Raw genomic sequence first — 26,166 nt, 5'->3', positions numbered from 1 at the left:
AAGTCCCCAGAGGAAGACTGGGTTCCTGGAACACCGTTTGAAGCTCCACAGATACTGTTGTTGTAAACAGGGTCTGCGATTTTGTTTAGATATTCTAGGCTCATGTTTGGTTCACAAGTGCATTTTTGATAATTGCATTTAAGATGACACAACGCTGATGTTCAGAAAAGCAGGGCCTGTAATTGTGTTTACATATTCTATATTTAGTTCACAGGGCCTCAATTATATTTATTATGACAAAGCGAAGAATACGTAATGACAAGATTTAGATGCAAATGTTTTGAAAACGAATGGCAGGCTCTACAAATTAAAAAAAAAAAAGATTGGAAACATTCAAAACCCAGTTATTAGTACATTAAGAGCTCTGTAAGCTGTATTTGATCATGTAAAACCATCTCCCATACGGTTTGTAAGCGCAGGACGATCATGTGACTGAACGTTCATGTCTCGACTGTGCAGGTTTTCACGAGACACAGGAAGAGACGGCCATCAAAACCACATTTTTTCCATTTTTATTTCTTCAATGCTTTTTAATACCATGGAACAGGATTGTAAGAATGAGAACTTATTTCAGTCAACATTTGCCTCAGAAGGAATATATGTTTTGTATTGAAGAAGAAGAAAAAAAAGAAAAAATAATAATAATATTAATAATAATAATATAAAGTCTGCATTGGTGTTGTCAGGGATAGGAAAAGGATAGAAATGTACAAGGAAGGAGGCACCTATATAACCCAGCTGGACTGGAACATTCCCCAGGGGAAGAAGTAGAAATTACAAACTCAACAAATTAAAGTGGACTTCAGAGGCTAAATCCAGCAACAGGTAGCAAGGTCTGTGTTTTGATGGGCAGTTCTGTTCCTTTTATTAAAAAGGATTAAAATAACATTTACAAGACACCTAACATTCCATTCAATTCCTATTAAAACAGAGAGGAGAGTGAGCGAGAGGAGAAGAGAGATAGAAATAACAATTCAATTATTTGACTGCCTTCTTGCCAAAGGTCACTCTTTTAAGGGCGCGTGTCACCTGTCCTCCCATGTGGATTGATACGTGTACAACTTTCATGTCTCCCTCCAACATACCTGTACATCCAACAATCATGGAGAGAAGAAGGAAAGCAGAAACCCCAGAAAACAGAACAGGGACCAACTCTCTCGTTTCCCTCTCTTTCTCCTCTCTGATTGGGTAATAACCGTGTATATGTGTATATGCATGTGTGTATATGTCTGTGTGCGTGTGTGTGTAAAAAGGCGAGGCCCTCGAAATGATGCTGTACAGACGTGCTTCACTGTAGGCCAAACTACCAATGATATGGCAAAGTCAACAGAAAGACTCGGTTACTCCAGGCCTCGGTGCTTTTCTCTTTCGTTTCACTGCGGAGCCGGGGGGGCGGGGGGGGGGGGGGGGGGGTACGGCTGGCGTGCGTCTCTCTCCCAGTCTACAAGATGAACTTCCCTAGGAAGAATCCGATGAAGATGGCTGCTATGACGACGAGGAGGGAGGGCAGAGAGGTGGTGCCGCTTTCTCGGCCGAGGAGGGCGGTCGAGTTCGAGGTCATGTGGTCCGAGCGGGGCGTCTTTCTCATTCTAAGGCCATCGTCCTGCGGAGAGGAGAAACAGGGTTAAGTGGGGCGTTTTGTCACAGTAAACCAATGTGGTTTATAAACTTCCTGTTGGTAAACGTGCCGTACTCTAATAATAATGATAATAAACTTTATTATTTATTTATAATAAACACCTTTCATACAAGAATTGAAGCAAGTGCTTTACAGCAGTGACACAAAATAGACAATACATAGGCATAAGATGAGCAGAGAATTGATATACAATTTGTAATAGATGTCAGTATAAATCTATGAAAAAGAAAATAATTTGTAAAAGATTGTAATATACTTCAGTCATTAAAATCTATAAAAACAAGATCGTTATAGATTTGTGTTAAAATGTCCAGCCCCAAGAGGGGTTCTGCATAAGTACCACCCACCTCCAGGGTCTGAAGCCCCACTTATATTGAGAATCGTGCAGTTTCAATCTAATTTACGATAGTAATAGCTTTCAGCCATTAAAATCGATTAAAAAAATATTGCAATAGATTTCATGGGCTCAGTTGAGCCGGACAGGAAGTCTGTTCTCAGGTCAGCAATCGTGGTTCCCCCCTTATAAAAGTATAATTGACCGTATTCGCACGAGCAGCCATTTCACTCTTATGTCACCCTCAGGTTAGGATTCAGAGCATGACATAAGAGCAAAATGTCCACCACTTGAATATGGTCAACGGATCTCTATGGAGGAATCTTGGCACTCCGACAAAATGGAAAAATGGACCGACGCCATATGAATCCAAACCACCGCCTGGGTCGCAGACAGTAACACATCAGTGTGTGCCTTCACACTCGGGAAGCCGGCTGTGAGTTACTCTACGTGCACAAGCAGAATGTCAGGCAGCCAAACACACTTGTTGATCTTTTAAGCCACAGTAGGATATCTAGACTCTTTAATATGTGGTCGACCGATGCCATTTCAGACGGAAAACAAAAGTGAATTTAAGTTAAGGTGTAGTCCCTTCGCTTCGGGCAGGTAGAGGAGGGGTGTTTAACATATGCATGTATGTTTACATTTAGTCATTAAATGAACGCTTTTATCCAAAGTGACTTAAAAGTTCTGTACAACAAGTCAGCAGGAAGGGTACAACTCTGGCAGCTAAGGGTCAGTAACATTGTTCATCAAACAGTGTTGAACTTGAGTGCTACAGTCTTGAGTGCATAGCAGTATAGACATATTAGCGTAGTAGTATAGACATATTAGCATAGTAGTTAGTAGTATAGACATATTAGCATAGTAGGTGTAGTAGTAAAAACATGTTAGTATAGTAGGTAGTAGTATATACATAGTAGTATAGACATATTAGCATAGTATAGACATGTTAGTATAGTAGGTACTGGGTAGTAGTATATAGTAGGTACTGGGTAGTAGTATATAGTAGGTACTGGGTAGTAGTATATAGTAGGTATTGGGTAGTAGTAGTAGCTACTGGGTAGTAGTATATAGTAGCTACTGGGTAGTAGTATATAGTAGCTACTGGGTAGTAGTATATAGTAGGTACTGGGTAGTAGTATATAGTAGGTATTGGGTAGTAGTAGTAGCTACTGGGTAGTAGTATATAGTAGCTACTGGGTAGTAGTATATAGTAGCTACTGGGTAGCAGTATAGACATTAGCAGCATGCAATTCCTCCGCTCACCTTCAGTGTTCGGTTCTCGTCGGCCAGCTTGCTCAGCTCACCCTGCAGCCTCCTGCACTCATCCTGCACCTTCCTCATCTCCCCGTCCTCCAGGGAGGCGCCGGAAGGTTTGGCTGCTGCCACGGCCACCGAGGGCCCTTCGGCCTTAACGGAGTTCATCACGGGGGCCGCTCTGGTCGCCTCCACGTCATTCTGTCCCGGGCACACAGGCGGAGATAGAGGGGGGGGGGGGGGGGAAAGAGTGAGAGGGGGAGCGAGAGAGACCGCCGAAGTGAAATCCGGCATGGCCCGGGGCTAAGTAGGGAGGTTAGCCTCCAGACGGGGGTCTGTGCCAGAGAAAGGCTGCCTTGTCCGGGCGCCCGAGGCGCAGGGCTCCACATCAAAGAGACCAGGCAGGAAATGGGTCCCTCCAAGAGGCACGTTTGATGTGGCTTTTGGTTCACGGAATAGACAACACGATGGTAGGGAGACCTAGCGGGTGGCGAGATGAGAAAGCCACTGGCATGTACTGTACGGTACACAGAAGATTAGTCTGACTGAATACAATGTCCACTGGCATGTAGGTACGGCACACAGAAGATTAGTCTGACTGAATAGAATCCACTGTATAATACAAAGATAGAAGTCATGGGGAGGGAGTCTTAGCTTGTCCTAGAATGACAACCCATCACATATGACTGTACCTGAGGCAGCGGTGACTTGTCCTACCGTGCTGCAGTCTCCTTGGTGCAGAGTCTCCTTGGTGCAGACTGTCTCACAGCCTCTACCCTGTCCTACCGTCTCCTTGGTGCCGACTGTCTCAGAGCCTCTACCCTGTCCTACCGTCTCCTTGGTGCCGACTGTCTCAGAGCCTCTACCCTGTCCTACAGTCTCCTTGGTGCCGACTGTCCCTGAGCCTCTACCCTGTCCTACCGTCTCCTTGATGCCGACTGTCCCTGAGCCTCTACCCTGTCCTACCGTCTCCTTGGTGCCGACTGTCCCTGAGCCTCTACCCTGTCCTACCGTCTCCTTGGTGCCGACTGTCTCACAGCCTCTACCCTGTCCTACCGTCTCCTTGGTGCCGACTGTCTCCGAACCCAAGTGGCCTGATCTCATCCATCAACTAACCTGCTGCAGCCTGCTGACTTTACCCTCAGAGCTGGGTTCCATCTTGAAGCCCTGCAGGTCCCTCACGTTGCCAACACTGCTTGGGGTAGGATAAGGGGTGAGCCGAACCAGAAACTGGAAGGGGTGTGGAGCCTCCTGGGGTGGAGGCAGGGGAGAACATGGAGGACTACCAGCCTGTCTGCACTGCGGTGGCTAAATTTCTGCCAGCAGAGAACGGTCTACTCCTCTTCTCACCTGCCTTATCCACCTGAGTGGAGATAGCCGGGAGCTAGGGGTGTAACAATGCATCGATGCATTGCAATTAGGGGTGTAACGATTCGATTACAATTCTTCAGGCAACAATTCAATGCATCATGAAATATCTTCATTTGACCACGATTCGGTTCGATACATTTTCGATCAGTTAATTCCCCCCCAAAAATTTAATACACAAATGTGGCTGGGAGAACTGATTCACTCAGCATGAATGGACTATAGGTCAATAATAGGAGTGTAAATATTTGACCCCACAACGATTCGATTACGATTCTTCAGGCAACGATTCATTTATTTTATAAGTCCGTGGCCGACATTATATAATTTATGTAGTATGGGTGATATGTTGATCAGAGCAGTTTATATGTATAATAATAATCAAACACGCTGAAACTCAACGCAGCTTCCTCGTAGCGTTGGGCGATCAGCGTGGAGCAGAAAGTTCGCTATTATGGGATGTCGATCTAGTTGGTCCAGTTCCAGTTTGTATAATACTATATACGTCCAAATCATGTTGTTTATCGAGTTATTGGCAACGGATCGATATCCAGTGTATCAAGATGGAGTCCCGGGAGTGATAGCGAGTGGCCGGACGAAATATGGGTGAGCACCACTTCCGGCCGCTCAATTCCGGTTTTGGCGATTCGCCACCAGATGGCGGTCTTGAACCGTTGGAGAGTTGAGAGGAGATCTACAGGAGATCTCAAGTCTCCGTGGGTGAAATATGATTGCCATGACAGATTTTTGAAATATTGATCTCAAAGACGCTGTACGACGTCATTGGCAGATTACGCATGGCGAGGAATGACGTCTAAAGTCGTCCTTGGCGATTAAAGGGTTAATATATAGGTTGATTTTTTTTTGGTGGGAATTAACTGATAGAAAATTAATCGAATCGTGGGGTCAAATATTTACACTCCTAACGGGAGCCAATGAGCTCGTCTACAGTCAGGAGCTACCACTGGAGGGCTTCAAATGAAGGGCTACCACTGGAGGGCTTCAAATGAAGGGCTACCACTGGAGGGCTTCAAATAGAGGGCTACCACTGGAGGGCTTCAAATTAAGGACTACCACTGGAGGGCTTCAAATAGAGGGCTTCAAATTAAGGACTACCACTAGAGGGCTTCAAATTAAGGGGTACCACTGGAGGGCTTCAAATGGAGGGCTTCAAATTAAGGGCTACCACTGGAGGGCTTCAAATTAAGGGCTACCACTGGAGGGCTTCAAATTAAGGGCTACCACTGGAGGGCTTCAAATTTAGGGCATCCACTGGAGGGCTTCAAATGAAGGGCATCCACTGGAGGGCTTCAAATTAAGGGCATCCACTGGAGGGCTTCAAATGAAGGGCATCCACTGGAGGGCTTCAAATTAAGGGCTACCACTGGAGGGCTTCAAATGGAGGGCTACCACTGGAGGGCTTCAAATTAAGGGCTACCACTGGAGGGCTTCAAATTAAGGGCATCCACTGGAGGGCTTCAAATGAAGGGCTACCACTGGAGGGCTTCAAGCCTTCAAATGAAGGGCATGCCAGACATCCCAGGGATCATAAACTGTCTGGGTGGGACAGTACAAAACATATTTGGGGACGATAGATTTTGGGGATTTGGGACGGTTCTTTAGTTTGGGACAAATAAAATTGTAGTTTGGGACAATTGTGAAAAAAATAAAGTCTTGTAAGCCCCGACTTGAGTGTTGGTAGTAGTTACACTGACAAATGTAAATGAAGGTGCAATTGGCCCCTTCCTTATTCTTCTGGTCCTTGAAAGTAAAGCCGAGATCAGTTCAAGGCAGAGATGGTGTGTCGGCTAGAGGCTCCCATCCTCCCCCTCCCTCCCTCTCTCTCCATGCTGCAGTGACTCTTACCACTTTATCGTTTTCAGAAGGCAGCTCGAAGACGCATCTCAGCTTGGAATCCATGAGATCATCGGGTTTTGCATCTTTCCACTGGTGGAGATGAGAAGTGGGCATGTTATTCATCAAGCTCAACTGCTAGCAGCTGGACTCTACACATGTGTAACTCACTCAGATGCACACACTCACTCACTCTTGACAAAACACACTAATATTATATATATATATTAGGGCTGACCCCTATTAATCGGTCTAAAAAAAATCATCATTCTTTCCAAAACAAAAGAGGCCTAGAAGCGTAGCTACCGCTAATGGCACGCATACCAGAGGCTAACTCCTACGAAAACAGGCACAGAGGCACTGAAAGAGGATTTCACCCATCTAATGAACACACTAGACTAGACAAATATCAAGATGTATCCATCAGTGGACCAATTGCATGCTTTTGCAGAGGACAAGAAGCCTTCAGTCGACTCCTTCAGACATTAAGCACCCCCCACAGCCCAAATGGACTGATTTTTTTTTTATTATACTCTTTTTTCCCCTCTACCAATAGTCGACTAACGGCAAATTTTGGCCAATCATAGTCGACCATCCAAATCCTTAGTCGGGGACAGCCCTAATATACCGTATATATATTATATATAACAAATATATTTACTTATAATTAAAACTTTTTTTTTTTCTCTTTTTTTTTTAAAACTTTTTTTTTTAGCATGGGATGTAGAGCAGGGGAAGACATTCTGAGAAATGACGGCGGGTCCGGGAATCGAACTTGTGTCCCCCAGATCCGTGACGAGCACGGTTTTCCCCGACGCAGAAATAGCGCCGAGATATGCAGTGAGCTACGGGAGGGAATAAAGTCAAATGTGGCATTATAATAGTGTTATTGTAGAATATTTCTCCTGTATATTTTATATATAAATATTTTTAATCTTATTTTCACAAGAGCCATCAGCAACATACTCAGTCTTGTAACTGCACTTCCTTGTTTTCTCTAAACCAGAGCAGAGAGCTGAAGGGCAGCTTTAGGTCCAGTATCTGCTGCCCTCTGGTGGACAGGAGTAAGAATGCAACAAAAACCAGAGTGGAACATTAAACAAATGCTAAGAAATGTCTGTGGCTGGTAATAAGTATATCTGCTCTACTGTTTACAGGTAAACAACAACCTGACTCGTTCCACTCTAATCCAAGTGTCTGGTGAATTTATTCAACCAGCCATTATGGCGGGTGGATGAAAAAGTTTAGTTTACTGCCCCATCCTGAACATCCCAACACTGGTTCTCACTCCCATGACCAGGAGTAGAGGCCTAGTAATTGCCTGGAATGAGTGGAAGCCAGTCTCTTGTAAAAACTTTTTTATAAAAAGAAAACAAAAATATACTTTTGCAATAGAGACTGGCCATTCTCGAAGACACTCTGATGTCACGAGACCGCCGCCATCTTGGTATAGGGGGACCATACGGATTTCTAGTATCAAATGCATGTGTTGAGGTCCGTTTTTATTACATGTTTTATCACATTCTTGTTCATTTCATAACATTTTCATATGATTTGTTTTGAAAATATTGAGGCCAACATGGCATTTCACTATTTCGAAAGCCTTTCTGGTGATTCTAAGGCGAGATATGATTCAAAGAAGCTCCCCCTGATTGACTTGACATAATGTCCATACAAAACACATACAGACATGGCCAACTCTCGAATACCCAAATTGAAGCTGCTATGTTACGTTTTGTACTAATAACAAAACAAACACAGAAATCCAAATCGCAAGTTTTATACCATCACGGAGTTAAAAGTGGCTGGCGGCTAACGTTCGGCTAACTAGCTCTGGTGTTGTGGTCGTGGTAGCTACATGCTAAGCTAACGTTAATCACATCATATCGAACCGATAGGAGTTTCTTATCTAATCTTACGTGGTGGTACCACGTGTGCCACTACCCGATCAAACATCCACGTAAGATTAGATAAGATAAGCTCCTATCGGTTCGATATGATGTGATTAACGTTAGCTTAGCATGTAGCTACCACAACCACAACAGCAGAGAGAGTTAGCCGAAAGTTAGCCACAGCCACTTTTCCCTCCGTGATGGTATAAAACTTGCGATTTGGATTTCTGTTTGTCATTAGTACAACGCGTAACACAGCAGCTCTTTGGCATTGTGAAGGACTGAAGAAAATTCCGCTTGATTGTCTTTAATTTGCCGCTTTAACAATCCGTTTCTGCACTAAATAGTGTACACAATGTACCAGGCGGGGCAGTTTCCCCCCACGCTGCAGTTGTGTAGCAACAACAGGCAGGAAGTTGACTTCGAGAATCCCCATATCCACATCAATTTCCAGAAATTGCAATGCAATCGGAGCCAATCAGGGACTGGGTTCTGACTACCATTCTGTGCCACCATGGAACGCAGCCACTGATTGGTTCCCGTAGTTCAGGGGTCGGCAATTAGGTTTGCCCACGGGCCAAATTTTCCCCAAGCCATTGTGTGGCGGGCCAATGATAAGTGAACATTTTTTAACTGTAAAAAAAAACGACATATACATGTTTGCACTGTCTTTTTTCTATTATAAAGTGCCTCTCACACAGTGCATTACACATGAACAGATCAGTCATTTGATTTTAATGCAGGTGCTCGCATTATAAATCGAGATCAGTAGGGTGCATTTGATTTTAAGCACCACGGCTGGTGTATTATACATCGAATGTATTATTATTATTAAAACACAACACTCACCGGCATAATGCAGGCAGCCCTGCCCTGGACTTATCGTTTCTGCTTCGGTCCTCAAAAATCCATGCTAATAACATGTTAAATGTCCGCTCGCGTTGAATGCCCACCCAACTTGAACACAGTTGCTTGCTCGTGTTGCCATGTCAACAAGCGAGAGTCACCGGTTGCTTATTGCGAGAGTTACCTGTTGCGATAAACCCGTATTTTAAGAATGACTCCCGTTTATTAAAATAAGCTTTATAGGTCGTAGGCTCCTCTTCTGGCTCATCATATTTCCCCGTTGCAAAAAGTTATTCAAAGACGTTTGTTTTGTTTTTGCAAACGTTCGCTCGCCGGCATCCCAAACGCGGAAGTGAAAGTGAAATTCCATTGGTTCTCCCAGTCCATGTGACCATTTCTAGCATTTCAATTGGCTATAGTGACAGCCATAGATATGATGAATAGATAGATACAGCTTCAAAAGACACTCTGGCGTCAAGACGAGTGAATATTTCCTGCGCGTAAAATAAACATCATATTCTCAAAATAACCTGACGGGCCAGAAATTATTGCTGGCGGGCCCATTTCGGCCCGCGGGCCGCCTATTGCCGATCCCTGCCGTAGTTGATGGCGTGACATACAGGTCGCCGCTGGCAAAGCAGTAACTGTGTCTCCCGAAGCAACAAGCGGTAAATAAAACGGCCATATGTAAAGCTATAGCAGAAATAATACTCAATAACAACAATTAAACAAGAAAATAGTATTTTACTTTTGTATAGTGCTTGGTCTTTTACTGTATTAAGTACAATCTCAGGAGGGTCATAGAGAACCAAGCATTTCACTATAAGGTACCTTATATGTGACAAATAAAACAAAACTTGAGAAGCACTCGCAGACTCTATTGAAAAGACCATTTCACCGTCTTCCAAATGCTGATTGGCTGAAGGAGTTTGTCCGTCAAGGCAAGTACTTCCACCCACAGAAAGGGGTCTAAGGCAGATAGAAGTAACGCAAACCGAGCCCGCTTTCCAGGCTAACGGGAAAATACGTTTGATCAAATATCTTTGTGTGTGTTTGTGTGTCAAACCTGTAAGAATATGGCGGCTAAGTGGAGCAGTGGGCAAGGCGCTTGCCACTAATGCAGGAGATGCTGGGTTCGAGCCCAGCTCTCGGCATTGCTACCAGCTTGGCTGGTCATTCATACTAATGCAATTGGAAGTGTTAGGGGTGGGAAGCTGGTGGGTGGGGATCAGACGTTGTGGACAGCGACTCCTACAGGTCGGTTGGTGCGCCTGCGCAGCAGAATCAGGAAGCGACGGGGGTGGCGTGTCCCTCCCACGCAGACCCTCGCCGCTGAGAGATCGCGCTGGGCAGGTGAAAAGATGCGACGGCTGCCTCCTCGTGTACCGGAGGGGACACGTGATGCAAGGCTTCATCCACATTGCAGCCGGCCTGTGGGAGGCATGGCCTAACAGCGTTTGAGACAGGGGAGGGTAGAATTGGACAATACGAAATTGGGATGGGAGAAAAATAGAAAAATGAGAAAAAGTAGATAAAAAAACCTGTAAGAATAGACTTACCAATGAGTCCATGTCAGACGCGGCTGATGGAGCGAAGATGGTCTGCACCATGAATTTGTGTTTACTTTTCTCATTGGGATCATAGTCAAAAGGCTGTAGCATTACTGAAAAGAGAAAAACACCATGTTAAACCAATCTGAGCCAAGACATATCTGAAACAAAAACAACAACAAATTAGGCCTAAATGCTCCAGAGAACCAGACACTGTCACCGTTTGACATTTATGGAGGTCTAAACAGAACCTACCTTCAGACGTTCCGTCTAAATCAAATTTCTACTTTGACATTAGTGAGTCAGTAAGTACTGCATCAGAACATTGTGTGGCAGAGGAACATGAACAGACTTGTAACCTAAACAGTCATCAGTGGTTTGGTGAACAAGCGCCTTACTTCTTCAGATACAGCAGCTGTCTTGGGGACAATGTTTTATAAACCTAACCCTTACCTTAACTCTGGCCTAATTTTCTTCATGTCCCTCCCATAATGCATACTTAAAGGACCATAACAGTCTTTTTGACATGTGGATTCCAACTTAAGTCACTGGCTGTGTTTCCATTAATCTATTTTCATTTGTATTTTGAAGTATTGCATTAGAAAAGCTTAATTGAAATGGCAAAAGAAAAACCTCAAGGTATTTACACTCGCTAGAGGTGGCTTTTGGAAATATCTAAAAATAATGAATGTGCAAAATAGATGCTGGAAACGCATTTGTGGAATAAATAATGAGGATAAAGTCTTAACGACTGTTCAGCTTGTTTTGGTCCGATTCCACTGCATAGAAACTGAAGCGATGCAGCAAAAGACTAAAATGTTTGGTGGCTGCTGCTGGGGAGATCGATGTATCGTCCCACCCCTAATCATCATATCATTCCCATCTCATATCTCATGGCATAATGGCTTTAGTTAGCCTCCCCCTGTGGCTCCCAGTCACTCCTATCAAACACACGTTGGTTCGTGACGTTTCAGTCTTGCTTCTGAAAGCAAGAAATATGTTCTCATTCATATGGGCCGACATTGAAAGCCCAATAGTAGTCAATTCAATTCTAGAGTCATGCTTTGGTTTTTCATTGGATGTTCTTTTGTGACGTTGCTACGTTCCGTGTTCAGGTATAACGTTTTATCAACCCAATTGATGGAAAGTTGGAAACAGACGTAATTTGCATTTTCTTTTTTGCGACATTTCAAAAGCTTAACATTTGCTCGACAATTTTATGGAAACACGGCTATTCTTGTCTTGATACAAAAATCAAGGTACCCTTATTTTTCAGAATCTGAATTTCACTGAATTTTCTTTAAAGTTATTTCCTGCTGAGTCACCACTGCCATAGGCTTCCATTGTATTGAACATGTGTCTAAAGCACCACATAACCCACGTAAATCACCACATCGGACTAAAATACCAGGCTAAGTTACATCAGAGGTACATTCAGGAATCCTTCCTCAGATACTATATGACACAATGGCATAACTTTTCAGAAAACAAGTGACTCATAAGAGATTAGCATCATGGCATTTTAGTCAAACGTAGTCATTTTCTTCAGCCTATGTGGCGTTTATTAAGACACATTTTCAGATCGGCAGAAAATTAATGAAAGAATGACTTGGAATCCACATGTAATAAAAAAAATGCAATACTTTTTTTTTTAAAGTGGTATGGTCCTTTAAATGTGTATATTATAGAACCATCTTGATTAGGGATGGACATGATGACTTGCTCAAGTCCTTGAAAGTGAAATTGAGCTTTTAATATTACAACAATATAATGATGTGTTCCAGAGAACAGGTATGAGCCGCCTGGTGGCCGTGTGCAGCCAACTTGTTTACATTACAACCAGACTAAAGAGGAGGGCGTGGGCTGAGACAGTCCTGCTGCACACGCTGGAGATCTGAGCCCCTGCAGTGGATGAGACAGTCCTGCTGCACACGCTGGAGATCTGAGCCCCTGCAGCGGATGAGACAGTCCTGCTGCACACGCTGGAGATCTGAGCCCCTGCAGCGGATGAGACAGTCCTGCTGCACACGCTGGAGATCTGAGCCCTTGCAGCGGATGAGACAGTCCTGCTGCACACGCTGGAGATCTGAGCCCCTGCAGCGGATGAGACAGTCCTGCTGCACACGCTGGAGATCTGAGCCCCTGCAGCGGATGAGACAGTCCTGCTGCACACGCTGGAGATCTGAGCCCCTGCAGCGGATGAGACAGTCCTGCTGCACACGCTGGAGATCTGAGCCCCTGCAGCGGATGAGACAGTCCTGCTGCACACGCTGGAGATCTGAGCCCCTGCAGCGGATGAGACAGTCCTGCTGCACACGCTGGAGATCTGAGCCCCTGCAGCGGATGAGACAGTCCTGCTGCACACGCTGGAGATCTGAGCCCCTGCAGCGGCTGCAGAGATGGAGCACAGTGGCCACCAAACTGCACAGTAGGCGATTAATCGGGTTTCAATAACGATACAAGATAAAGATAAAAATTATTCTTGTGCCATAATCCAGCAGCCGTTCTGCAGTGGCCACAAACATCAAGACAAAACTCTAGAAATAAGAAATGACTGAAGGCATGTTTTACTTGCCCTCATGCAATATTTTACTCTTCTATACTAATTTATGTAAATGATAGCTATTTTAAAATAATACTCATTTTATGTCTGCACTTTATGCATTGATTTTATTTAGTTAGAAACCTGCCAATAGTCTTTTCTAGATTTTAGGGAGGTTTTAATATCAATTAAATCATCTATAATTATACCAATTGTATGCTCATTTTAGGCCTACGTCTATTTTATGTGTACATCCCTGCTGTGAAGCACTTTGGGCTGCAGGTTCTTGTATGAAAGGTGCTATACAAATATATAAATATGATTATTATTATTATTATTATGATGTTGAGATCACAGTAGTGTGTGCAGCTCATATATTTCTCAAGTATTTGGCAACAGAATCTCCTGTATGTTGGAGCCAACAGTGGTGTTGATCCTCTGGTCTCTGAAGGCCTGTGAGCCACATTCACTCTGCTTCTGATGTTTCAACAGCTCCGACTTCATGTTTCAATGAGGTCACCTTAAAACGCACTCATTTCATTTAACCCTTTCCGGTGTACAATCACAAGAACAGTGGCTCTGGAGGTAGAGCGGTTGTCTGGTAATCGGAAGGTTCCCGGTTCGATTACAGCTCCTCCCGGCAGCTTGTCAAAGTTCCCTTGAGCAAGACATTTAAGCCCCAACTGCGCCCGATGAGCAGGTTGGCACCTCGCTGTCGGTGTGTGAATGTGTGAGTGAATGTGAGACATAAGTTGTAAAGTGCTTTGGATAAAAGGTCTATATAATGCAGTCTGTTTACAAATGAGATTAGGAGTTTTGACAAATGCCCGTTCTAATGACGTAACAATGGCTACCGGCTAGGAATGCACCAAATCAATCCCACTTATTTAAACAGTGATATAAAGGATTGTTTTCAATATTGATAATGCCACAATAACGTTATCAACAATGAAAACACTCCTTGTGGTTATCGTGGTACAGGCTCATTCTGCCACGTATTGTAACCATATTTATTGTAATGTATAATATAACTGATGGGGCAGACAGACACTCATCTGCACCTTGAGCACACTGCCTACTTGCTCAGATGTGTAGATTTATAATAATGCGTATATTCAGAGTTCATTATATTGTTTACACTGCCTATTTAAACTTTTCTACTGTACTATAATTTTATTGCCTGTATTTATGATTCTGGCCACCTCTGGTAAAATTGTCTACATCATCCTTAATTGAAAAGATCATGCTGTTCCAACCCAATTGTGAAATGATTAATAAATATAATATATTCTATATTTGGTCCAGTTTATAATTTTTTCTCAACTTGAAAATATGACTCAAGCCATTATTTTATGAAGGTGACCATGTCTCATTTTCAAAACCCTAACAAGTCAAGTATATGACATGATTATTTCCGTTCTACACCTGAACACGGCTCTGCTGCTGGAGCGGGTCTGATTTTTCTACTGTTGTATTTTATAATTCTATTGCCTGTATTAAGTCTTCTACTATTACCATGCCCATACCTGTAAAGTAACAGCCCCCCCTCGCCCATGCTGCCTGAATTTCCCCAGCAAGGGGATCAATAAAGGAATATCTTATGGCCCAGGCCAGGTCTGAAAGGCGGGGGAGACACTCACCAGAGATGGTGACGGTAGCGCCGGGGTCGATGACGCCGCTGTTTGGCCGTACGCAGTACCTGCGCGGTGCCGTCGTCTTCACTTTGAAGCATACTCTTCTGTCAGAGGGGTTCTTCAGTTTGAGGTTGGTAGTGACTACATCTGTGAAGGGACCTGGTTACGAACACAAACGAGACAAACACAAAGTTAATCATGTTGTTTCCCCAGAAGGATTGAGCCCCTTCAGAAGCCGGGTGGTCGTCCTGCGTTCTGAAGAGGTCATCTAGACAAAATGTTGCGTCGCATCAGTAACACGTGAAGGGAAATCCAATATTTGATGTTATGCCTCCCTGGGGGAGAGGGGTCGGCCTGCTGTACTTCCCAGGTCGCAGGTAAAAAAAAAAAAAAACGGAAAACATTAGTTGATACTAGGGGTGGGGGGGAATGACAATATATCACAATATTTAGCGTGCCGATATTATATCAATACTGACGCAAAGTATTGATATAAAAAATAAAAGGATAAATTACTAAAAACTTTATTTATTAATTTCTTTGCTTGACAATCCCATTTTACTGCAATAAAACATTTCGGAATGAAGCAAACACTGAAAACGTAATCTATCTCATTAGATAAAACAGATTATGTATGTTTTGTTTATTGTGGATGTTTACATTTTCTATTGGAGACATAATTTGCAGTTGAAGGTAATGAATCACCATATATTATTACAATACTGTGACTACTAGTATCGTGATAATATATCGTGGGGCCTCTGGTGAAGAAACACTGTCAGGCCGTCTTGTGTTCATGTATCCCACTATCCCTCCAAGTGGACTAACTCTGACCAGAAAGATAATCAAGTGCTGCTCGAATTGGTTGGATCACAACATTGTAGGGTTGGGTTGAATAGTTTCAATTAGGATTTTGGCTTCCCATCATCATGAGAACAAGATAAGAGATAAAACAATTATTGTACTGCATGCCATGTTGCTCTCATTTTGTCTTGTGGCACACGGTACCCCCTTCCTTCACAGAGGTGTGGTGCGTTTATCCAGTTATTTTGAAACTTCTTTTTCGTAACTCGTAGAAGATGACAGAAAGGCAGCCTTTGGTCAAGAAGAAAGACTAAACTAATTCAGTCGTCGTCATTTGATGTTTTCAAATCAACAAACAATCGTGTTAATAAATATAGGGGCGACAGTGGCTAAGGAGGTAGAGCAGTCGTCTGGTAATCCAGAGGTTGCCGGTTCGATTCCCACTCCTCCCGGGCAGCGTGTCGAGGTGTCCTTGAGCAAGACACTTAACCCCCAACTACGTCCGATGAGCAGGTTGGCACCTTGCATGGTTGCCTCCGGCGACGGTGTGTGAATGGGTAAAATGTGAGGAACAAATCGTAAAGCACTTTGGAAGCGCTATTTAAATGCACCATATACCATTGCATCGTTAACTATTCTGAAGATGGGGCGAGGGAGACAGCTGTCACCAGGTATAGACATAGACAAAGGTTGTAAAGATGAGATAATAAAATCATATCTTCAAAAAGTTGGACTTAAGACCAGCTGCGACCTCCACGAATACCACAGGTGCTTTACAAGCCAAATCCACTGAATCAATTACTGAATCTTTGGGATGGCCAACTATCCCATGGATGAAAGGAGAGACAAGCTCCCCCGCTCTGGGGTCAGATATGGAGAGGCCCGGCCCTGTCGGTCCCCTCTACCATCTTGTGACAGGGTTGGCTTCAAATTAAGACCTTAACCAGTGTCAGCACGGTCCAGCTTTTTGTCCGAGTGCCGCACTCTGTCAACACCGCTGGAGGCCAAGTGAAAAGTCCTCCAAACTCAATCAGTGGAATTAGAGTTCTGGAAGAACCTGTTCTCGGGCCAACAACAAATTAAAATGAAATAAAAAAAGGTAATCAAATTAAAAACACAGGATGACACGTCTTGCAGTCGCACAGCGTGACAATTCATAAAGGGTCATTTTCAGGCGACCATGTTGTGCTGTGGTGGTTGGTTAGCAGCGTTTGTCTGGTGTTACTTGTTGTGCAGCACTTGTCAACCTCATTTTTAAATGTGCTATATAAATAAATCTGACCTCTACAAGTTCTCCAACCACTGCCCTCAATTGTCATGTTGCTCCTCTTGATGAAATTAAGTCTCTGAAATCAGATTCTCTCTCATCTGCATGTTCAAGTCAGCGGAGCGATTTCAAGATTTTTTTTTTTTGCTAGATTTTGAGATCCAATTAATGATAGTTTAGAACGGATATAACGCACCTCCGAACAAGGTGTGATAAACACGAGGGATGATTGATTTACATTGGGCCATGGGCCATGCAAAATTTATTGTTTGGTTCCGGTTGCCCTAGGTGCGACCCAAATAAAAAACTTCAAAATTTAACAATAAAGTTTAGTTAAATCTTAGTAAAAAAGTGCAGTCCATGTCAATAATGATAATATATTAAAAAGCAAGTATTTCACAATATTTGCACAGCTCTCTGACGTCAGGATATTTCGTGAGCAGTATTTAGGGGTGGCATTTTTAACACTACTACTACTACCTTTGTACATTGTACTTTTGTAGTACAGTGTCTTTGTATTTTAACTAGGGCTGTCAGTTTATCACGTTAATTAGATTAATTAATTATACAGCAAATTATCGCATTATGAAAATTAACTCAAACTGGATTTCCAAAAAAAATATATATATATATCAATTATTTGTTTATCTCATTCGTCCATAAGAACGTAGAATACACATTTACAGACTTTTTTTTAATATGGTCCATTTGCATGTTCTTGGTATCTGATTCTAGGGACATCTATGGATCTCAGGGAATGTATTCCCAGTGTCAGAAATACTATGTCTGTTACGTTACTAGGCTTGAGTAAATTGTAATGAACCAAATGAGAATATCAATAAAAAAAATGTATCTTTGACTGAATAACACCATGCAAAAATTTACCAGGCCTGAAAAATCTAGGTTTTGTAGATACAGTACTGAATTCTGCCATCCGGACACATTTTTTACACGTAATTTGAAATAAGATTATAGAATATCAGGCATAAAATAGTTATGCGATTAATTAGATTAATTACAAATCCTGTAATTAATTAGATACATTTTTTTAATCGCCTGATGACAGCACTAATTTTAACCTTTAGTATTATGGATATTAAACATGCATCCATGTTGTCATGAACATTTTAATTAAATTAAAAAAAATCCCAGTCACCTTGGGAAAAAATTTAATAAATTCCCTACCTACCCATGGCCTTAACTGACAACCAACAGGAACCAAACAATTTATTTTGTTAGGCCTTACGTGCTAAAACAGAAAAGTAGGCTACTTACATTCTTGACTTTGACGCTAGAACTCCCAAAATAGCGTTAGCATAAAAAAGAAGGTAGGCCAGCTGTAGTTTGCATAAAACTGTCTCGAGGTTCCACAAGTTAAAACAAAATCCGAAGTATTTCCAACCGCGGCTTGAGATGCTCAAGTCAAGAGTGCAAATCAATGTCTTCGTGACCGATCGTCGCGGTTGTTGTTCATTACTACTCGCACGTTGTTCAACTCAATGACGTTGCGTGTCTCCTATCCGTCCTGCAGCGCATTCAAGCTACGCCCACCGGGGGCTGTTTTTTCACAATCTAATATAATTAGGGATGCCCCGATCGATCGGCCACCGATCGTTATCGGCCGATAATCAGTATAAATATGCGATCTGTGAATTCCGATAATGAGTCATATTCGCCGATCGCGGAAACCGATAAAGCGGAGATCTCACTCGCTGTCCGTCTCAGACACACAGGACCTGCAAACTGCCGCTGCTCCTCCTCCATAGCCCCGCCCGCACCCGTGTACAGTTTGTAAACACAGACTGAGAGGCGGCTCCTCTGCTCGAGTCTATAGTGCATTCGACCTGAGATAACGTTAGCTACCTAGCTATTGTTACTGTTTAAACAAAATTACCCAGTCAACTATTCACTTTTAGTAGGCATTGTCTAACGGTATTTAGCCGGCTAGCTACTGATAGCTCCTGATATCAACAAATGCTCCAGCAAGTCTATTAGTCCATGTTGATACCTCCGTTAGCTTGCGTTAGCTGATGTTAGTTCACTGTTCAAAACGAAATGTCCCATTGAACTAAAGTTCTGTCTTAACGTCATCTAGCCGGCTAGCAGTAGCTACAGATAGCTCTTGATATCAATGTCTTTTTTTTTTAAACATAATTTTTTAGCGTTTATCGCTTTTCTGGTCAAGCATGACCGACAGAAACAGGTTGAAATGGGATGTAGAGCAGGGGAAGACATTCTGAGAAATGACGGCGGGTCCGGGAATCGAACTCGTGTCCCCCAGATCTGTGACGAGCACGGTTTTCCCCGACGCAGAAATAGCGCCGAGATATGCGGTGAGCTACGGGAGCTCCCCTTGATATCAATGTCTTATAACATTGATTCAATGCATATTCGAGCTGAGGGCTTGCTGAATGTGATATGACCAAAGCACAGTAACGTTACCAATAGGGTCCAGCTGCAGCACAGGAGAATCCTTTTTGGAGCTGGAGGCTACTAGAGTACACACACACACAGTAGAGCTGTTTGCATATAGCGAGCATTTTGACTTGTTGCGTGGTGGCGATGTCTCGCAGATAATACAAGTACAAGTCTAATTATATAATATATATATTTTATTAAAAAAAAATTATAAAATAATTTTTAATTTCTTTTTAATCAAAACGATCGGTATCGGATCGGTATCGGCCGATATGGCTCACGATGATCGGTATCTGTGGCAAAAAACGTGATCGGGGCATCCCTAAATATAATCTTTTTTTTTTTATTATTAATTTTAATATAGAATATTCATCGACAGCCCAGGCCCTACTTAACAGTTACTGCAGTGTAGGGATGCCCCGATCGATCGGCCACTGATCGTTATCGGCCGATAATCAGTATAAATATGCGATCGGGGAATTCCGATAATTAGTCATATTCGCCGATCGCGGAAACTGATCAAGTGGATATCTCACTCGCTTGTCTCAGACGCACAGGACCTGCAAACTGCTCCTCCCTAGCCCCGCCCGTACCCGTGTAGAGTTTGTAAACACAGAGGAGGCGGACCTCCTCTGCTGAGTCTAGATAGTGCATTCGACCTGAGCTAACGTTAGCTACCTAGCTATCGTTACCGTTTAAACTAAATTACCCAGTCAACTATTCACTTTTAGTAGGCATTGTCTAACGGTATTTAGCCGGCTAGCTACTGATAGCTCCGGATATCAACAAATGCCCCAGGAAGTCCAGTAGCCCATGTTGATATCTCCGTTAGCTTGCGTTAGCTGACGTTAGTTCACGGTTCAAAACGAAATGTCCGATTGAACTAAATAGTTGTCTTAACGTCATCTAGCCGGCTAGCAGTAGCTACAGATAGCTCCTGATATCAATGTCTTATAACATTGATTGAATGCGTATTCGAGCTGAGGGCTTGCTGAATGTGAAATGACCAAAGCATAACGTTACCAATAGGGTCCCACTGCAGCGCCGGAGAATCCTTTTTGGAGCTAGGGCTACTAGAGTACACACAGTGGAGCTGTTTGCAGATAGCGAGCATTTTGACTTGTTGCGTGGTGGCGATGTCTCGCAGATAATACAAGTACAAGTCTAATTATATAATATATATATTTTATAAAAAAAAAAAAAAAAAAACTTTTATATAAAATAAATTTTAATTTCTTTTTAATCAAAAACGATCGGTATCGGATCGGTATCGGCCGATATGGCTCGCGACGATCGGTAATCGGTATCGGTGGCAAAAAACGTGATCGGGGCATCCCTACTGCAGTGCACACTACATCACCCCTGAGTGGAACTTTCCCCCACTGTACCAAAAACCTGCACCGAATCATGACTTCAAAACCAAGGTACGTACCGAACTGTGGTTTTTGTGTACCATTACACCCCTACTTAATACCATACCATCTTCTTTATATCTGTATCACTGTACAGTACATACATCCGATTAGCACTACACTCAGTAGTACTAGTATATATTTTATACACAGTTTAATCACCTGTACATTGTATATTACTATTGCACTTTACTGTTACACTCTGGTTGGAAGGCAAACTTATTTTCGTTGTACTGTACTTGTGCTGTATAATGACAATACATTTTAATCTAATCAAATATAATCCTATGTATCTAATCTTATCGGGTTCACTCCATTCACAAAATTTGCCAATCGGTTGGCAAAGACGGGATGATGTCAGAACAGAAGGTTCACTTTAACTGAACCTTCACTGGAATGGCAGGGAAGCCAGCTGGGTGTACACTCATAACAGTGAGATATCATACAATGAATGCTGAATGCTCTGCAGTGCAACAGTGTGGAGCCTGTGGTAAGACAATAACTGTGGGTCCAGGTCAGAACCAGCTAAAGGAGAACTTGATGCACCGATGTGAAAATTGTGGCCGATACCGATATTAATATTGCTGTTCTGGCCGATACCGATATTTACCGATGTCGATATCTCTGTATAGAAAACACTTTATGACACTTTTTTTTTTACTTTTGTAACTTATTTCCAGAAATGACTGATATTTTGAAACTATTTAAGGCCAAAACATGTAAAAAGAAAAATTAATTTTTTTCTTATCGGCCCTATCTTGATATCGGACCGATACCGATGTGTAAAAAAACAGCCATATCGGCCGATATTATATCGGGCGGCGGCCGATATATTGTGCATCACTAAGAACTTGTAAGTTGTAACGTTTCACACCATCACCAAAAAGGTCCCGTTAGATTTGCCCTTGCCAGAACTTTACAAATAAAAAAATATATAAGAATATGAGCAACGGTCAAATTATGGAGAATGATTTATTCCAAACAGTTTGTGTTTGCACTGGCAGCAATCTGTTAAGTGTTCCAGTTGATTCTGCTCGGCCTTCCTTCACACCCATTACTCAAGAGATAAGAAGCTATGCATGACCAGCTTGGAGTGGGCCCACCTAGCTGGGACCAACACGGAAGGATGAATGGAACATTGCTCACTGGTGAGTCATTATGGAATTCCTGAGTCCAAACCTGAAAAACCACTTCAGTCATCGGGGCAATGGGAATGCATTGTTAAACTATGTTCTTGTCGCAACATACACCCAAGTACAATGCGAACCCCATTCAAACGTCATCCATCATCCATGTCAAATAACTAAGTCTATGCAAACTAATGAGGGATCACCACCGAGCATGAAGCAGACAAAACCCTCCTGTGGACAACAGATACAGACACACAGGCTGCATCAATTTCCTGGCTTCAAGGTGCCACCTTTGCTCAGGCAGCACAAGCAAGCATCTCTCATCTCCTCCTATGTACGCCGAGTTTAGGGTCCCCCAGGCCAATCTTATTCTAAAAATACCAGGAGAGAGAAAAGCAGGGCTGCCCCCTCTAGCTTGCTGGAGGGATCCCAGCAGAGCAGCTCCAAGACCCACACAGATGGATTTAGCTCCATCTCTGTGACAGTGGAGGAGCTAAAGCCATCCTCCTCCTCCTCCTCATGTTGCCTGGTCTTCTTGGTATATAGCCTGCCTCGGAAAGGCAGGTCAGAAGCTCTCCCATCTTCCATGTTCCCTGCAGAGATTTTTTTTTATCTTAAATGTCCGTAAGCTTAAGTCGTATTTGATCGATGCAATTTGCAACATGTAACAGGCCCGTGTTTGCAATAAGCGGTCGGTTTGCATCATTTCCTTCCCCCAGGTTGCATTCAGACCTACACATTCTTACAAGAGGGCTTTAACCTCAGGACTGACATTGTTCAAATTGTTCAGAAGCATGTACCACATTAGTAACAGTAATGTGACCTGGCTACTTCATTCTACAACTAAAGCTGAGCAGACATGTCAATATAGCCTATTTGCATTTCATATTAACATTAACAGTATTGCACATTCACCACTACACTGAACTCATGAACTGAATGCGCAATACTGTTACAGTACTCTGTCACTCGTGCCTTATTTTTGTACTTTATTTATCTTTTTAAGACTCTAGTTTAAGTTTATATTTTGTGATTCTGTGTGAAGGGGGTACGATTTTCATTGTATGATGTACAACAGTGTAACTGTTTTTAACTATGCATATAACAAATTAACATCTTGAACCAAGATCATGGCTGGGTACCAGATCAACAAGTGAACGGTTGTTTTCTGGTACCCTGCCTTCATGATAGGAGTCACTCCATCTCAAGTGAATCATATAAAACATCTGCATTGTCATAACTTTGCAATTTAGCATTACATCCAATTTCAGAATTTGCTATGGGGTAGGTTCAATCTGCTGAGGGAAAATGTAAACCGTGTGACTGACTGATGAATCTGACTGAAAAGTCAAATTGGAGAGAGTTCAGCAGAGGTGAAACAGGGGGGTTCGTGAACAGACTGACAGATCCCGTCTCTTCAGTCAGACGTATGACCAACACACTAAGGTCTTCAGCTAAGCAAAATTAACCAGATCATCTCCCTTGTGTATACTGTAGTCTTTTACCTCGAACCAATTATTTCACTATAATAATATACATGTACCTACCTTATATGTAACAAATATGTGACAACTTGAAACACAACGTTAAGCCTTCAAGAGATGTCAGTTTGACTAGTAGTATCACTTAGAACAGTGAGGGGTTCTCTAAATGTTTTATGTGAAGCTGACACCCATTAGACACCCGTTTGATACTTATTTGTCACAGCGATCTCCATCTGAGAAGATATTAGTTGCTCACTGTGATTTAGTCCAGAATACCATAAACAATGGGGAGAGACTAGCGACAATCTCACAACTTCTCTCATTGCAATTAAAATGACTCCTCTTTTTGATGGGGAACTGTTGGAAACCCCCTCAAGTACACGGGTGGGGGGGGGGGGGGGCGGAAACCACTGGATGGTAGTCTAACCACAGACCCTTCCAAGTCCAACTGTCAACTCTGTATGGGGCTATTAAAATCACTAGTTAGCCAGCTATATGTTGTGTGTGTAGTGTATATATATATATACACAACAGGTAGGACTGCAAGCCGCATGCAATAGCAGAGGCTGGGAAGATAATAACTTGTTTTAGGATTGCAGGACAGGCTAGCCAACTGTTAGCTCTGTGACACATGATGATGTCACTGTCACATTATTGGATTGATTGGAAAATGTTTCCTCTTTAGCCATACGGGCTTCTTCTTGGTTACTACGTTTACCATGTTCTATTGGTATAACTTTAATACATCCATTACCCACGAATGTGTCAATGCGTTAAATTGGCACCTGTCGCCAGGGAAATGGTGGTAAATGTTGTTTGTGGCTCTGGTTAAGTTGAGCAGACTCCACCACACTAACGTCACCACGGTCTACCACCACATCTACTCAGTCGGATGTTTTGACTTCCCCTCCCACCAACTACTGCTGCTTTAGGTGAACCAAACAGTTGATTTATCACCCAGGATGTTGTACCACAACGTAAATCTTAAAAAACAATGAGCAAAAATTTTCCAACGGAATGTTTGCATTCCAGGGCATAGCCAGAGCCCAATAGATATAACGTTAGTAGTTTGCAGCTAATACTAGCCGTGTGTGGTACAGTACAGTCAGCAGGCTAACGTTAGCTCGCGTCTTCTTCTTTCGTGTAACGTCAGAGGTCCAACTCCGTACAACTGCCCTGCACTGAAGACGTTAACGACGACGACAAGAGCACTGGTTTCAGTTGCTCACGGGTTCATCACCGCGGTGCCTCTCAGCCCGGTACCAACACACCGCTCTGTAGCGTGAGGTCGGTCCGAATGACAGGCCCCCTCGCCGGGTCTCCACGTCACGACAGCCGGTTCTCGAGGCCCCCTCGCCGGGTCTCCACGTCACGACAGACGGTTCTCGGGGCCCCCTCGCCGGGTCTCCATGTCACTACAGCGCGAGGCCTCGCAGCGGCCCGGCTCTCACTTAAAATGGCGGCGAGAGCTAGCTAACGTTAGCGCGCGAGCTAGCGTCGAAACTCATTGGGAGTGAGTGTGAAATCATTTCAGCTGCCAGGTGATTCTTATCTTGACTTGTTGGGACCAAACTACACGTTTCGCACGTCAAGTAATTGCATTCACTTACCTTTAAATTTGAGGTCGACGGGGGGGTCGAGAATAAGGATCTGCTCCAACTTTGACATTTTAACTGGGGGCTGGGGGGGCGCGATATCAGGGAGTCAACTGACAAGTGGAAATCCTAGATCCCTGCTCTCTCGCCACTACTGAGGCACGAGCTGACTGAGAGACGCGCGCACGAGCTCGTGGCTACAAATATTTGAACGGGGGAATGCGCGAGCCTGTTGTTGCGCGTCCACGTGGTGAACCAACTGATTTAGATTTGATTCGTTTTTTTTCTTCCGTACGTAATTGAAAAATAAGTTCTAAACATTTGATTTGATTTGATTTTTATTTGTCTCGAACATAGAAACATAAAACAAGTTTAAAAAACTAAAAGGTAAATAGTCAAAGACTATTTCCATACAGTGTTCGAGAAGGAACAGGGGGAAGTAAAACAACTTATCAAGCCCTGCCCCTTCCTTACAATATTTGACATTATAATTTAATAAAAATAAAAATAATATAACAAATAATACAAAATAAAATAAAATAATTGAAAAACAAGAATTCATAAGCAGATGTTCACCTTCGACTGGTGTTGAGTCACTCTCTGTTGTGCTGCAGGCTACAGCTGTAACTATAAGTAGATTTATTTTCCACACAATGTTTTCTTGTTTAACTTTCTTCTAATCATCCCTGTGCACCAAGTCTATTTCACTGGATGATGTGGTGACATTTGAGTGTAAGTTAGTTCTTTGCCCTTCTTAAACTATTACTTATCCTGTCTCTTCTTCAACCTCTTAGCAGTAATTTAGCTAATTTAACTTGTTCTCAAATGTAGACTATAATAGACTATAATAGGCATTATCACTGCCTTCTACTAACTGTCTCCCCAGGGGTCCTTGAGAATAGTTTATTTTCACTAACATTTTATACAGTAGAAGTACAGTATAGCCAAATGAGAGAATGTACAAGAATAATTGCTATTCTGATATAGGTTTATCTCCTCTGATATCTCCCCACATACAGTAAAGTCAGTTGTGGAATTCTGGAATAATGAATATCTAACAACAAATATCTTCTCAGATGGGGGTCCCTGGAACAAAATCTTATCAAATGGGGGTCCCAGACCTATTACGCATTTGTT

The 26,166-nt window shown here is 42.9% G+C and overlaps 1 protein-coding gene across 1 annotated transcript; it reads right to left on the bottom strand.

Annotated features, from left to right (window-relative positions):
• Positions 1-496: 496 nt before the first annotated feature.
• Positions 497-25,181, bottom strand: vapal (VAMP (vesicle-associated membrane protein)-associated protein A, like). The gene is made up of 6 exons (XM_084327006.1): positions 25,045-25,181; positions 14,926-15,078; positions 10,753-10,856; positions 6,468-6,548; positions 3,243-3,434; positions 497-1,603 (listed from the first exon to the last, which is right to left on the bottom strand). Exons 1-6 carry the CDS (start codon positions 25,100-25,102, stop codon positions 1,442-1,444), a joined length of 750 nt encoding a protein of 249 aa, XP_084183132.1. The 5' UTR covers positions 25,103-25,181; the 3' UTR covers positions 497-1,441.
• Between the last annotated feature and the right edge of the window lie 985 nt (positions 25,182-26,166).

The sequence above is a fragment of the Notolepis coatsorum genome, assembly GCF_963971535.1.
Source record: "Notolepis coatsorum genome assembly, chromosome: 13".
Lineage (NCBI taxonomy): Eukaryota > Metazoa > Chordata > Actinopteri > Aulopiformes > Paralepididae > Notolepis > Notolepis coatsorum.
The sequence above is the reverse complement of the archived record's forward strand: the minus strand, read 5'-3'. Positions and strand labels throughout refer to the sequence as shown.

Coding starts and splice junctions, on each gene's coding strand:
- vapal (XM_084327006.1), bottom strand. CDS start 25,102: ATGTCAAAGTTGGAGCAGATCCTTATTCTCGACCCCCCCGTCGACCTC. Junction 15,079..25,044: donor CGTCGACCTCAAATTTAAAG/GTAAGTGAATGC, acceptor GTTCGTAACCAG/GTCCCTTCACAGATGTAGTC. Junction 10,857..14,925: donor CGCTACCGTCACCATCTCTG/GTGAGTGTCTCC, acceptor TTCTCTTTTCAG/TAATGCTACAGCCTTTTGAC.